This window comes from Apus apus, chromosome 6 (assembly GCF_020740795.1).
Source record: "Apus apus isolate bApuApu2 chromosome 6, bApuApu2.pri.cur, whole genome shotgun sequence".
Taxonomy (NCBI): domain Eukaryota; kingdom Metazoa; phylum Chordata; class Aves; order Apodiformes; family Apodidae; genus Apus; species Apus apus.
The window spans coordinates 15,318,866-15,333,690 of NC_067287.1; the positions used below are offsets into that span (position 1 = coordinate 15,318,866).

At 38.7% G+C, this 14,825-nt stretch overlaps 1 protein-coding gene across 2 annotated transcripts in view; it reads left to right on the top strand.

Moving 5' to 3' along the window:
• The first annotated feature begins 402 nt into the window (after positions 1-402).
• The window catches only part of XRCC5 (X-ray repair cross complementing 5), a 45,104-nt gene continuing 30,681 nt past the window's right edge, over positions 403-14,825 (top strand). For both annotated transcript variants that reach the window (XM_051623875.1, XM_051623874.1), the window contains exons 1-9: positions 403-461; positions 841-954; positions 1,522-1,705; positions 2,998-3,046; positions 4,514-4,636; positions 7,461-7,652; positions 10,572-10,686; positions 12,356-12,494; positions 14,265-14,377. In XM_051623875.1, coding sequence (XP_051479835.1) covers positions 444-461; positions 841-954; positions 1,522-1,705; positions 2,998-3,046; positions 4,514-4,636; positions 7,461-7,652; positions 10,572-10,686; positions 12,356-12,494; positions 14,265-14,377 — 1,047 coding nt within the window. In that variant the 5' untranslated portion in view covers positions 403-443. The remainder of the gene's footprint in view (positions 462-840; positions 955-1,521; positions 1,706-2,997; positions 3,047-4,513; positions 4,637-7,460; positions 7,653-10,571; positions 10,687-12,355; positions 12,495-14,264; positions 14,378-14,825) is intronic.

Below are 14,825 nucleotides of genomic sequence, written 5' to 3' on the forward strand. Positions count from 1 at the left end.
GCACAAGGGCCTCTGGCCACAGACACCGGCTCTGCCGCGGCCTCTCCTCAGGGATCTGGTCTCTCTTCCCACACCAAGACGTGACGCCTTGAGGGGGAGCGCGGGGGGACCTAAGGAGAAGGAGCAGGGGAGCATCCCGCATCTCCCCTCCTCTCACCCAGCCTGCCCCGCAGCCGCCCCCGGCGCCAGGCCGCGGCTGAGGCGACCGTGTCCCCTCACTCTGCGCCGCACCTCGCCGCAGCTGCAGCCTGGGGATGAGGACGGACCGCAGCCCCCCTGCCCGCCCGCCTCTTCCCGCAGCCCCCCTTCCCGCCGCTGGGAAGCGCCGCCCCTGCCCCGGAACGCGAGGCGCCGCCGCCGTGTTCCCGGCGGGCAGCGGAGCGGCGGGTGCGCGTCCCCGGCCGGAGCGCTGCGCGGGCTGCACGGCCCCCGGGCGCGGCGCCATGGCGCGGGGCGGCAAGGTGCGGGCAGCGGGGGCGGCTCCGGGCCTGGCGCTGCCCGGCTGGGCCTGGCCGCGGGGCCGGCCCCCGGGCCGCTGGCTGGTGCGAGGGCACTTCGGCCCTCCTGCCCCGGGGCAGCCGCGGTTCTGAGCGCGGCGCCGCTGCCGCAGCGGTCAGGGCTGATGCTCTTGCTGAAGCAGCGGGATAAATGGTTCTGCCCAGCGGCGGGTGCGGGTGGGTTGGTGCGGCTAAGGAGTCTTGTGGGTGCGAACCGTGTTGGGTTCTCTTCCGACACGGGCTAGAGCCTTACCTGCTTCTGTTCAAGGACCTGGACGTACGTCTGATTTTAAGTAACTAGTACTGGCCCTTTGACATTGTTACTTGGTGATGTCTTTCCTAGGCAGCCACAGTGCTGTGCCTGGATGTGGGCTTTGCCATGAGCAATTCTGCTTCTGGAGAGGAGTCCCCGCTTGAACAAGCGAAGAAGGTTATGACAAAGTTTGTGCAGCGACAGGTATGTGTGACTTTTCGTGTGGTTAAAAGCTGTTACAAAGGGAGAGGAAGCAATGGCATCTGTGAAATATTTTCCTCCTTTACTAATAATTGAAAGCAGTGAGAAATGCGTCAGAATTAGTCCGTGCTAATGCAGGAGTAACAGTGCCCTTTGTCACAGCTGTGCTTTTGTAGAGATGTGGCAGTTGGGTTGGTCACCCTTTTTCTTCAGGGCAGTTGGGTTGGTCACCCTTTTTCTTCAGGGCAGTAGAAACTTCTATGGGAAAAAAAAAGGACTCTTCATCCAAAGTGTTTCAACCTTCTCAAGATTTATCATACTGAAGACTCATTGGCTGAGTGAGTCAGCCAGTTTTACTTGTTTTATGCCAGATACCTTCATGTCAGTCTTGGTTTAATTAGTGAACTCTCTGTAAGATTATGTTTTGATAGGCTAGCACTGAAAAAGTGAAAAAAAGGGAATTCACTGTACTTGACGTTGCTTCAAGATTAGTTCAGCTTGTTTGAGCCTACCTAACACAGTTGTATGAACCTACCTGTGTGTTTATACTTGTATTTTCTCTGTTTCCAGGTTTTTGCTGAAAGTAAAGATGAAGTTGCTGTAGTTTTGTTTGGCACAGATGATACTAAGAATGACCTGGCCAGTGGGGATCAATACCAAAACATTACTGTACACAGGTCATTAATGCTAGCAGATTTTGAACTGCTGAAAGACATTGAAGATGTGATCAAACCGGGCTCTGAACAAGCAGACTGTATCCTTTCCTTGTAGAACACTGCTTGAACTGATTCAGATATGTAGGAGACAGGGAGTTAATGTTGTGAAATGGACTCAGATTTCACGTAGAAGTTTTAACTACTGTTAAAGTTCAGCTAATTTGTGGTTGTGAGTTTGTTCAAAAGCAGATTAGCTGCTTTTTTATGTTCTTTTTAGGCTAGCAGATGGAGTCTTGGCCCTGGGGAATCACTACTTTTATGAACTGTTCTGTTAATTAAAAGGAACAAAGATAGCAATAATATACAGCTACTTGAAAGGAGGTTGTAGCAAGGTGGGTGTTCGTCTCTTCTTCCGAGTAACAAGCAATAGTACAAGAAGAAGTGACCTCAAGTTGTGCCAGGGGAGGTTTAGATTGGTTATTAGGAAAAACTTATTCACTGAAGGGTTTTAGGCCTAAAACAAGGTGTGTGTTTTTAAAAATAGTGTTGCAGAACTTTGTTTAGGCTTTTTTTTTAATCAAATGAAAATATTACTTAGGAAATATATCAGCCGAAGTACCAGAAGCCAGACAAAGCAGAATAGAGGTTTATCAGATTGTTTTCTATCTAGAGTATTTCTAACATTACCAAATGGCACTTCTTGGTTTGAATGTTTTTTTGTTTTAATGTATTCTTTGTGAACTGCATAAGGTCAAGACTTTTTTAAAAGATGGCAATCTCTACAGTGTCCCTTTGTGTGTTTTATTTACACACTGTTCTAACTCCACATGTTGTCTTCCCTCTTTCTGGCCATAAAATGATTGTAGTGATCTCAGTTCAGACTGTCAGAGCTGCTTCAGAGAAGTGTGCAGCCAGGCACCTGTGTCTTAGCATGATCCTTCTCCAGTCAGTGGACACACTGATAAAAATACACTCCCAATGAAAATTGTGATGTGGAAGAAATTATCAAGAGATTGCCAGATGCAAGATGTTTTGAAGGAAAACTTGCATGAGAAAATGGTATCAAAAATGCAAGTGAATTCAGTTTGTGGTTTCAAAGTAACATAGGAAGGGGTAGATTGCTCTTTCCTTGGACTTAAGCCTCCTCATTGACATTTAAAAGACTGGGCTCTAAACATCAGATCAGATAATTGGGAAAGAGACAAAATCGCAGAACAGGTTATATAAGAATCTCTTGCACAGTAGATATTTGAAGAGCACTTGTGTCAGAAAGTAATTTCCTTGTTAAATAAAATGCATGTTTGTCAGTGTTTGGGAGAGGGTGAAAACAGATTAATATTTCATAGGAAAAACAATTTTGTGACATAAGATTTTTCTTAAATTTGCTTAGTTCTGGATGCAATTATTGTGTGTATGGACTTGCTTCAGAAGGAAACAATGTGAGTATGTAACCCAAAGCCTTCTACAGAATTCTGACCTTGCACTTTGGAGCTGATCTGATTTCTTAATCTGTATTACATTTCCAGTATTCTGTAAACATGAAAAATGCTTTTTATTAAAATAAATAAATAATAAAACCACACTATAGGAGTCTGTCCCTGAAAAATCCCCAGGAGATATCTAGGTTCTCCAGACAATCTAAAAGCTTTCTGATGCAATTGGGACCTTTGCAGTAGGTTCAGGAGAATATTAATGCCTTTATACAAGGCACAAAGACTTCACTTAGTGTCAGATTTCTCAAGAGCTGTTTTCAAAGAAACATTAATTCAGATGCTAACATGCATGGAAAAGGGCCACTGAGTTTATAAGGGTAAGGCCTATCTTGCAAGGAAAAAAGGAAAAAACTAGAAAGATTACTTTGTTCAGTCCAGCAGCTTAAAGGCTGTTGGGGATAAGGGGGCTGTTTGTAAATACCAGGGTGTGGGAGGTAAATGTGCAATAAAAAACCTCACCGTATTACCTGAAACAAAATGTTGGCACAAGTGTTACAAAGTTGTCAATGAATGGACAACTAGAAATCTGGCTGTTTGGTCCAGAGAAAGGAAGGTAGCCCTACTTTCTCTTAAAACAGAGATTGAACATGTTAGAATTGTGAATGCAGATGACTAGACTTAGTGATGCAATTTTAATTTTTGTTATCTAATCAGCATGGAGACCTGTGTCACTTTATATGTTAAAGGCAATTTGTGAATTAAAAGCTCTGTGTTTATGGCAATATAACCTTCAATATCTATGGACCAACTGCTTTTGTTATATTCTGGGTAAGTTGCTTTTATGCACTGAACCTTTTGATGCAGAGTCTACCAGTCAGTTAAGAAGATACTACTGGGTAAAAATTCAAGAAAATCACTCTTATGCTTGAATATTCTGGTGAAAACCAAATTGGGTTAACTGAATTTTTTCTGTAGTTGACACTTTTTTTTTTTACTACTTCTTAGCTTACTGAGTAGGCTCGAAAGTCCATCTTATCCACTGAATCTACTGAATTAGCTTGCTACAATGGAACCTCTGCCTGCAGCAGTAATTTAAAATATATTTTCCATTTTCACAGGGACAGGCAATTGCAAAGGAAATATCCAGTGTAATCCGTAAACAATCAAACATGTTTTGTGAACATTTTCTCTACATTGTTGAAAACTGGCAGAGTTCCATTCATTTAGATGTAGTTAGTGATTTATACAGTCACAGGACTACAGTCCTCAATTCTAGGGGCTAGGAGCGAGAAGGGCAAATCATATAGAGATAAAAAGTTACTATAAATAATATGAGCAATTATAGAACAACTTAGTAGATTTGTTTATTTTTTGCAATTATATTACTTTATTAAAGCTTAAATTTTGTATGGAATTAGAAAAAGGCCTTCTAAATATTTCTGATACATGTAAATGTTGTTTTTGTGTTTTAAGAGGCAAGAAATTTGAAAAGAGACACATTGAACTGTTTACAGACCTTAGTAGTCCCGTCAGTGAGGATCAACTGGAAATTATCATTGCTAACTTGAAGAAAACAGGAATTTCACTTCAGTTTTTGTAAGTATGGAAGTGGCTGTTAGACATGATACCATTTTTTAAAGGGAAATAATTCTTAATAATGATCTTGAAGGGGCTGGTGATTTATCTGTTGGAGTATTGTTTCTATAGAGGTGTACCAGTATGTAATGTGATTGTTACAACTACTGATGTCAGTTAGTCATTCCATTAATTCCTGTTACACACCAAGTCCTCTTGATTAAGTCATGTGCAAATACATGGTAAAATGATGGCTTCTTTTCCAGTTAAGCTTAGAGCCAAAGTTAAAACAGGATACAAAAGATCTCTATATAAGCAGAGAAATGGCAAACAATGAGCCAGAAATAGCCTCAGTAAGGCAGTAGATTTGTCACAGCAACAGCCTAGATCCTTTTAGGTAAGGGAGGAATTAACAAGGTAGTGTTGCAGATGTTTATAGTCTGATTCTAGTCTCAGTAGAAAAGCAAGTCTGAAGAGAAGGGTTATATTCACCATGATGGGCTTGGAATATGGAAGTGGAAAATGGAAGCAATGTCTTACATGTTAAGACAGGAATCTTTTGGCTGTCTTGGTATAGGTCTAAGCATTGATCTGAACAATCAGTGGTAGTGCTGAGATCTGTATTAGTTGTTGCACATGATAGTAACATAGGAATATATAGGCCAGTTTATTATAAAGCAAAACTTAAGTGTGAATGTTCATTTTTGCTGTTTATAACAATTTCGCAGGAGAAAATTAAAGCTGTAGTTTTACTTCTGACTATTTGGGTTTTTTCTTTAACCTAGATCCATTATTCTGCAAGGGGCAATGTTGTGAACCTGAAAAATTCATTAAAGTTATTTGCAGACTCACCTGCAAGAGAGATTAGTTAGAAAAGAGTGACTGAGAATCATGGACTGATCCTTCACTTTTTTTTTTTTTTGCCTCTACATGGGAGAAGCTGAATGGAAAAGTCTCGGGCTACTTTTGGGTTCTGTCTACACAGCAAAAGATGGTATATTTGCCACATGCCATGATGTGCCCCTTCTAGCTTATCTGAGCTATTGTTGGCACTGGAGGCAGTGGAGACACAATGCCATGAACATACTGCCAGTCAGAGCTAGATCTTTCGTGACTGTTTAGACCTTGCTACCTTGTCTCTGTAGTTTGCTGTACAGTTTAGCACAGATGCTACCACCACAAATTAACCTTGTAGTTTTATTCTGTGAGATTTCTGATATGTCTTTACTTATTCTGTGTAATGTCACAATGAAAAAGCCCCATGGCTAACAGAAGAAGCACTAGGGAAATGTTGTTACAGCATCAGGTGCAGATTTACACCTTGTCTCAGAGCCACAGGAGCAAATGATGATTTAAGAAATACATGTACAAATGTAAAATACTCAAGATACTGTTTTAAAAACAATGTCTTGCTAAACCTTGTCCTTTTGTTATACCCCATGCTTCTATCTCTTATGCCCTTTTTATTGATTAGGTTGTAACTTGTGACAGTTAGTTGGTTTTCCTTGTTGTCAAGCACTGAGCACATGCTGAGCGCTGCTTAGCTTTGGGTATTACACAGTTCTGATCACAGGAGTCTCTAAGTACTGCATAATTAAGTAATCTAACTTTTATGTATCAGGGGGTTGAAGCTTTTTGCTCTTCTAACAGCTTTAAAATACAGTTTTTCTTTGTGAATGCTGCTTCCTAGAAATGTATCAAATACTGCTGAAACTTGATATTGAATCCTACTATATGTCTCTGTTGTGCAGATTGTTAACTCTGCTTATTGTATGTTGCTCCACAGGTGAGTTTAGTGAGGACTAATGAGGTGAAAGTAAGATGGAGGTCTGGAGGCTGCTTTTTTGAAAACATAATACAGTGCTAAGATTCTTTTACCTTGTGGAAATGTGGTAAAAGTTGTGATTCGTTCCAAATTGAATCAGATGAAAGATGTGAAAAATCTGCAGGCATTGTTGGGGGAACAGAGAGGACAATTTTACACATCTCTCTCTTCTGTGGTTATTATTCTTGGTTAACTCTCATATTTTGAAGAGCAGTGAAACCATTTTATCTATAACCCCTGGCTAAATTTTAAAATCCGATTCTTGAAGTGCAGGAAAATGTGTCATCTTCAGTTCAAAATTCACCTATTAATGTAAGCTATTAAAATCTCAAAGAGTAAAATTTATTCTAGAAATTCCTAATAGCCCCACTGCAGAGAAAGTCCCATTTGCTAACATTTAGAGCCAATACAGAATTACAGGCCTGGAACAGCCTTTAAACAAGTAATCTAGAGCAATCCTCTACTTCAGACTGGGTCAGCTGTATTTATGTCTTTGCAGACTGCTGTTTTTCTAATCTTTTTATAAAGGTTTCCAGTGATGGAGACTCTTCTGTCTCCTCAGGCAGTTGGTTTAGAGATGTCTTTATCAGGTATTTGAATGTCTGACCTGAGTCTGTGGTGCAATTTGAGTGCAGGCTGAATATGAAGAACCAATTTTTCCCTTTCTCTGTGCAGCAGCCTTTTATGTTTAAGACTGTCATGCCCTCACTCTCTTCCCTACAGGCTTTATTTTGCTCAATCTTTTTTCATAGATCTTTTTTTCTAATCATCATTGTCTTTAGTCCTTAATCCCTTCCCATATGTGGACCTCTTTGTTGCTGTGTGATGCCAGGACTGGTGCAGCATTCCAGTCAAGGTGTTGTTATCAATGCCAAGTAGACCTGAAATACTGCTTCACGTGTTTTGCAAACATCTGACTGCAGCTAGATAGAAATTGCTGATCCTGATGCAATTTTTGTTTTGGTTGGTTATTATAATTAAGAAGAATGTCCAACTAACTGCTTTTTCTTGTGTTCTTAGCCTGCCATTTACAGTGGATGTTGATGATGGGGGTGGAGATGCTGCAAGTGCCAGTGTCTGTTCTGAAATGCGCAGAAACTCTTTTCCAAGAAAGGGTTTAACTCGGCAACAGAAGGAAGGCATTGATGTGGTGAGGAAGCTGATGCATACTTTGGATGAAGAAGGAGGGCTGGAAGAAATCTATACTTTCAGGTAAACATGGCTAATCGTCTTTATCGCACTGTAAGTTTACTTTCTGATTTCTTCCTCGATATATGGAATTAATCAGTCACTTGACTTCCAGTTTCACTGAAGCCAGTGACATTCATAACTTATTGTGCACTCAGTCCTTTTCAAACATCTTCTGTAGTGACTTTAGAATAGAATGAAAAGCTTACAGATTTCAATGGAAAACGAACTTTCTCTATCTGTATTTAAAGAAAAAAAATAATATTAATTTTCTTCCACCTTTAGTAGGATTTGAAGAGAATGTTTCTATAAATTAGGTTTGAAAAGCATGTTTTGGAAGGAGTTGGAATTTATGACAGTGCAGGCAAAACATTTGCATTTAATAGTAGCTTTTGTTTCTTGGTCTGAGACTTCTTTTACGTCACTCATTTATCAAACTCCTGACAAATGTTTTAAGCAATGTTGTTTGTTGAATCCTGCTCTTTAATCACAGACTACTGTGTCATTGTGCCAAGCAGTATTACTTTTTTAGCAGCTTTTCTAATGTAAGAATTAAAACATGTTTTTTCACTTTGTTTCCTAAATGAAAGAATAAAAATGTTTGTGTCTGAAATACACCCAATGATATACCCAAGACTTTTCCACGCAGGTGTTGTCTCAGTGGGGAAATGCAAAGACACTCACTCAAAATGCATCTATGTGCCTTATAAAAGTCTGGTTTTATTGTCTTAGTAGTTCTATTCTACAATTATGAAGTGGAATCTTTTAGACAACGCCTTTTTCAGGAAACTGAGTAGACCATGGCTGCAGTGTGATTATCAAGTGTAATTTTTAGATGAGTTACCTGTAGGTTTGCATGCTGATAATTCTTCCTTTTATTTCTGGGATTTCCTTCCCTTACCCTGCCGAACTGAAATGCTTTGTACCTCAGCAGCCAGTTAAACTGTTATTTGAGCATTAGTGTGGATTAGTGAAGAAACATGTATCACTGTGAATGTATACTATCAATGGAGCAGTTTGAGTCTTTAGAAAAAAACAGGCTTTGTCATTGCATCAGAAAACTGCACAGAAAAGCATCTTTATAGGCCCCTTTATCCTTTAGGATAAGCCATATGCATGAAGTTACTATGTAGCTCCTTCTCTTTATATTTTGTTTATTGCAGGCTCTTGCTACTGTATAAGCTGTCTTTGTTCTGTGCTTTCAGGGGAAATAAAAAATCTTTGGTTAAATAGGTATTTGACTAATAGATGAAATCTTTAGTTGTTTATGTGTGGTTTTAAATGCAGTTAAGTTGCTTATCAAGCTTTATGAAATTAGCCTTGCAAATCTGTCATGATAATTTACTAGCTCAGATACACTCTCTGTTTCCTATATTAATTATTCCCGCTGGTACAAACACTTTAACTTTTCTGACAATAAATCAGTCATGCCAGGAAAGGGAGAAAATTCTGTTGTATTGTTTTAGGGTTTGATATTCTGACATTTGGATAAGAGGTACTTCTGCTGCCTCTAGTTTTGGAGGAAGAGATTAGAGAGCAGAGAAGAGGCATATTTTTAAAATAAAAGTTGAGATATGCATTTACTAGGGGTTTATTGGCTGAGTCCTCTGTGATAACTAGAAGCATTTGTCTTCTATAAATATAATAAATCAAAGGTTAGAGTTAATAAATTGAGCTTAAGTTACATTTTTAGGCATTTCACACTTAGATACTTGATTTTCACATCAGAACTGAATGTATATGTTGCTGTCATTTTAATGATGTAGTAACAGGTTCTTTTTTAAAAAATCCTTTATTGATGTCTATATTGTGAGAAAAAGTAATTTTTCCTCCCTTTGTTCCTTTCCCCAAGGGAAAAAAAGATAATAAAGCAAATACACAGTTTATCTCATCATAAAAATCCCAGGGCATTTTCTCCTTTCATTATGCTTCTGTTAGAATTAAAAAAACCCAACCCTTCTCACCCTAAGCATGTTGAAAAGTAGACCTCCAAGTTGAATTCTTTACTAAATGTTTTTAGGAATTGATCTTAATTTCTGCCAGACAAGTGCTTTAATCAAGAGAGAGGTAGATTTTGGGGCTTTTATCAACATATGAAAAAATTGAGGTTAACACTCTTATCTTTGCTTCATTGTGCAATTAAAAAAAAGTGCTTTCTCTGCACTGGAAATTTATAGCAAAATATCTGGTACAGTTTGTATTAGCTGATAGCTGTTCTGGGGGGCAAGCCTATTTGATTTCCCATTAATATATTAGAAATCTCTTCAACCTACTGACAATTTTCAATTTTTGGACTTCATTGTTTAAAGTTGTGCAACTGAGTTAACACTTCTAAGTGTAAAATCATTACAGTTCTTTTTTTGTGTGTTTTATGAACCTGCACACATGCTGTTTAGGCTAGAAATATTCCAAGTAATTTGCTTCACTCTAACTGAATGCCCTGAAAATAATGAGTTCATTAGTATAAAAAAAAAGTGTTAAAAGTTAATTACCACACAAACAAAATCTTGTTAATTGAAATTGGATTCTTTATTTCTTCATCTCCATTGGAGAAAGCATTTTACTGCTTAGAGAAGCAGCCTTTTCTAGTCTAGGTTGTTCAGCTAACTATGTGCCCTAACTGGGCTTGCACAGATGAATGTAGAATGCTTAATAAGGAACTGTGTAGTTGCATCACATGACATATATTGTCTATAAGCCCTAATGTCACACCATCATAAAGCCTCGAGATGTGAAGAATCTCACACCACCTCTTCTTTTCATTCTCTTTTCTGGCAGTAGTTAATGGCATGATTATTCATACAGTTTACTTTCTAACACTTTATGCAGTCTGAGCTAAAACAATGGGACTCTTGCATCTCCTTGAACGGAGGGTATTGTCTGTAATATTTTATTACAGTTCACCAGAGTTGATTGCTTTTTTCCCCTGATTCCTTCATTTAGAGAGAGCCTGGAGCGTCTTTCAATGTTTAAGAAAATAGAAAGAAGACCTACAGCTTGGCCCTGCCAGCTCACTATTGGTTCTAACTTATCTATAAGAATTGTGGCCTACAAATCAGTAAGTTAATAAAGTTGTATGTTTTAGTGTATTTTGGCAATAGATTAGATGCATCTGTGTTTCTTTGTTAAAGCCAAGAAAATAAAGGATAAAAACATCCAGAATAATTATGGGAGAAATTTTGTGTAGAAGCTAGTACAGCTGAAACTGGGGTTCCCACAGCAACTCTAACTTCACCATATCGTACACATATGGTAAAGAACTAAAATTCATGATGTACAGAAATAGAAGCAAATGCTATCTACACAGTGACACTTAATGGTATTGAAGTTGATAAATCTGATTAAGAATATTGCACTTGCGTGAAGCTTTCCATTCCATCTCAGTGATATGTCTGCAGCTTGATGAGACAATATATATTTTCTTCAGCCCTAGGCATGAGAGGAATTATGCCTATGTGTATGTAAAATGGTAGGTGTCAATATTTTACCATCTATTGTTTCAAATCACATCTATTGTTACTTCAGACTTGTAAAAATGGTATATTTTTTCAGCCTGTTTGCTTTATACTGTTTGGCAGAGCTTGGGCACGGTCTGTTTCATGTACAATTTGTGTCCTTCACACACTGCTAGGAAGAAGTGTATTTAAACACAAAATGTGGACAATTTCAGTTACTGAATAACAGGTAACTATATAGTGTGGCAGCATTGACAGATCTGGTGAGATAGAGATTGATTGGTTTATTTGAACCTAAGACTAAGAGTCTGGCCGATGTTGCAAAGTTTCAGGAGGATGTATTAAGAAGCTGAAGTATACCTGATTTCTTACATACTAGCCTTGAAAAGGTCTCTGCTCCTAGCTTTCTATGTATACATAGTCAAAATTTTTTTCATTAGGATAATGTGCCAGACCTGTACAAATACAGTGTAGGAATCCCCTCCCAAAGATGTTTACACACAAAAAAAATGAAGCTTGGGAGAGTAAGGAACATGAACCAAGTGACTAGCCTGAAGTTATACAGCAGTTGGATCAGAGCTAGGAGGAGATTTGTGACATCTACTGATGTAATCTCTTCTGTCCTTTGTTTTCTGTCCAGTTCTCCATTTTATTTCCCATTCACTAAGTATACCATCGATTTCACTTAAATAGAGAGAAAATAAAGCATTTTTCTTTCCCTGTAGTTATGAAACATTCACTCATTGCAGATACTTATTCCATCTTTCCCCTCCCAGTCCCGTAATGGAGCTGGGATATTTTTCTGCCTTTTAGGAAAGCTGCAGTAACAGGGTATTTTTATCCTGTAGTGTAGTAACCCTGATGCAAAACTCGGGCAAACAAGCTAAGTGAACATTGAGTCTTCTTTTATCTTTAACATATATCTTAGTGCTTTATTAGAAGTGTTTTTGTAGGTGAAGGAGGTAAAATACAGAGCAATCAAGTTATGTGTATCCTGTGACTAAAAGATGTCCACAAATGACTTGAATGTCCGATGAAGACAAGATGCAGTCAATATGGTACAGGTCGGGTGTTAGGTCTCATACAGATGAAATATTGTGCTGAGTGTGCTGTGGTAGCAGCCAGAGATGAGTATTTGGGGCTGTCATTATCAGTCCCTTATTGGCAAAATAGCACAGTACTTGTTCTGATAACTTTTTTACGTGTTCTGCTGAGCACTCTGGATCGCAATGAAATGTTACATATTCCTTTTCTTTGAATTTTGATATAAAGGTCACAGAAGAGAAGTTGAAAAAGGTTTGGACAGTTGTGGATGCTAAAACCCTCAAAAAAGACGATGTGCAAAGAGAAACTGTTTACTGCTTGAATGATGATGATGAGACAGAGGTTCAGAAAGATGATACTCTTCAAGGTATGGCTTTATGTGCACCCTGAAGATAAACCAAAGATGTCTCATACTCTTAAATCACCTAAGGGCTTTTAGTTTTATACTTTGAAGCCTAGCTGTGATCTTAGAATGTAAGCTCTGTAAGCTGATGGAACACAGAGACTGTTATGTGAGACTCTTTGTCTTCACATATTTTAAGAAGTCTTACTTTTGCTAGTAATAGGAACAACAATAATAATACCAGGTGAAACTTGGAAGGCACTACAGCTCCCTAAACTGTATTCTGTGGAGGACTGTACCTCAGTTCTGTAGTGAATAGCTGCTGCCTCTTCTGTTTTCAAATCTGCGGTTGTCCTGATAACATGAACACCTCTGTAACACTGCTTTTTCTTCTAGATAAACAACTATTCTATATTTTCTGCACTTGGGAAGATCAAAACATTAAAGGAAAGTTTAGTGTTTAAGAGCCTACTGACTGTTGAAATTCCATGACAGATTCAATCTGAAGCAGTGATATGCAGAACACTACTTTTGTATCTGTCGCGAGCCGATGCCGTCACAGAGGCTACTGTTTCTCACAATAACCTTCAGCTTCTTTCCGAGTAGAAATTCCTGAGAAGACCGAAGGGCCCAAAACCAGCATGAAATAGTCTACTTTTTGAAAATGGAATTAAGCAAATATGTTTAATTTTTTGCAATTTTATAGATAAATTAGTATTTTTTCTTTCATGTGCTGTTCGAATCCCACACAAATAGGAGAAATGTATGAACTAAAAAGGGCAGAACTATTCAGTTTTCAGTATAGAAAGTGCTGTCAAATAAATAAAAAATGAAGAGCAATACTGTTTTTTTACTTTAATTTCTTTCCATTGTGGTCATCAGAGGTGTTCTGTAGCAACAGCAGATAAGTGTCCCAACTACAGTGTGATATTCTTTGTTTTTAAAGCAGAAACGATAGCTAAAAGCTGGTAGTCTGTGTATGTTTTATAATTTTAAAAGTTTTAGTTAAAAAAAGCAACACTAAAATAATTCACTTTCTGTACTTCATTTATTCTGAAGCACTTATGGCCATTTTCTGCTCATGTCCTGACTGCCCAAGCTGGTGAACAGTAGTGAGACACTAATATGAAGAAGTGACAAATAATTCAATGTGAACAAAAGGGATTAAAAATTCTTTATCAATAGTGTGATATTTCTTGCAGTTAAAGAGCTACTGATGCCTCATGGACTTCTGTGGACATTTTGAGAATGTCATAATTAGACAATATTTTGCATTCAAACATTATCTGCATATAGGTTTTCCATCCAGAGATTTACTTCTGTTCCTTCTGCTTTCTTCACACCTGAGGATATAATCCTTAGACTGTGACAGTATAATAAAGTGATGATATTACAGGGAAGATACTGTAGCTTGAAGTGGGAGAGTAAGCAACTGGAACAGATGATACCTCTGACAAGCTAACAGCTTCCTGTTTTGTGGACATATCCTTGTAAGGCATGGGAAGCAAAGCACAGAAATTTATAGAAAGACAGTTCAGTTCACTTATTTTCTTTCCTGCTCTCTCTGAGGGTAGGTGTGTTGCATAAAATAATGTACAAGGAGTGCAACTGCTGTTCGTGAAGTACAAAATGTGTCTTTGGGGTGAGTGGTTTGTTTTGTTAACAGGGAAAGTAATTTGAGTGTGGAGCATAGCTGTGGGACATGCATGCACTGGTAAAGTATTCAAAGAACTAATTTCAGTGACAGAATTTTAGACCCATGTGCTTACCAGATGCTTTTCTCTTGTTCTCCAGGGTTTCGCTACGGGAGTGATATAGTTCCTTTTTCCAAGGAAGATGAAGAGCAAATGAAATACAAAACAGAAGCAAAATGTTTTTCTGTTTTGGGATTCAGCAGATCCTCTCAGGTACACTACTAAACTTCTTCCCATTTGTCTTTCTGGGTTGTTCAAGACAGTGGATTTCAGTTTGAATTCACTGAAGTCGTTGTGTTGCACTGGGTTGTGTTATTGGGAACGCGACATCTGCCATCAGGGGTGACTTGCTTGCTGGTTCTAGTAAATGCAAAGAGTATGTAATGTTGTAAAGGAGAGAAGAAGCTCATGAAAGTGGCCATTGGGCCCTCAAGTGAAGCAACAGCCACTCAGCTCGTATCTGTTCAAAGTGGAGACAGAGGTATTGTAGTCTCATTTCATCTTGCAGACTTAAATAGTGATGGCAGATCTGCAACAGCAGATGGTCTGTCTTCTGTTCAGGTCTTGCAGAAGCCTTTTTGGGCTTTTTTCAGTCTTGAGTGTGTTCTTTTCAACAGAAGAAGCCTCTCTGTCAAAATGAAAGAAATAATAAAGCCTGAGA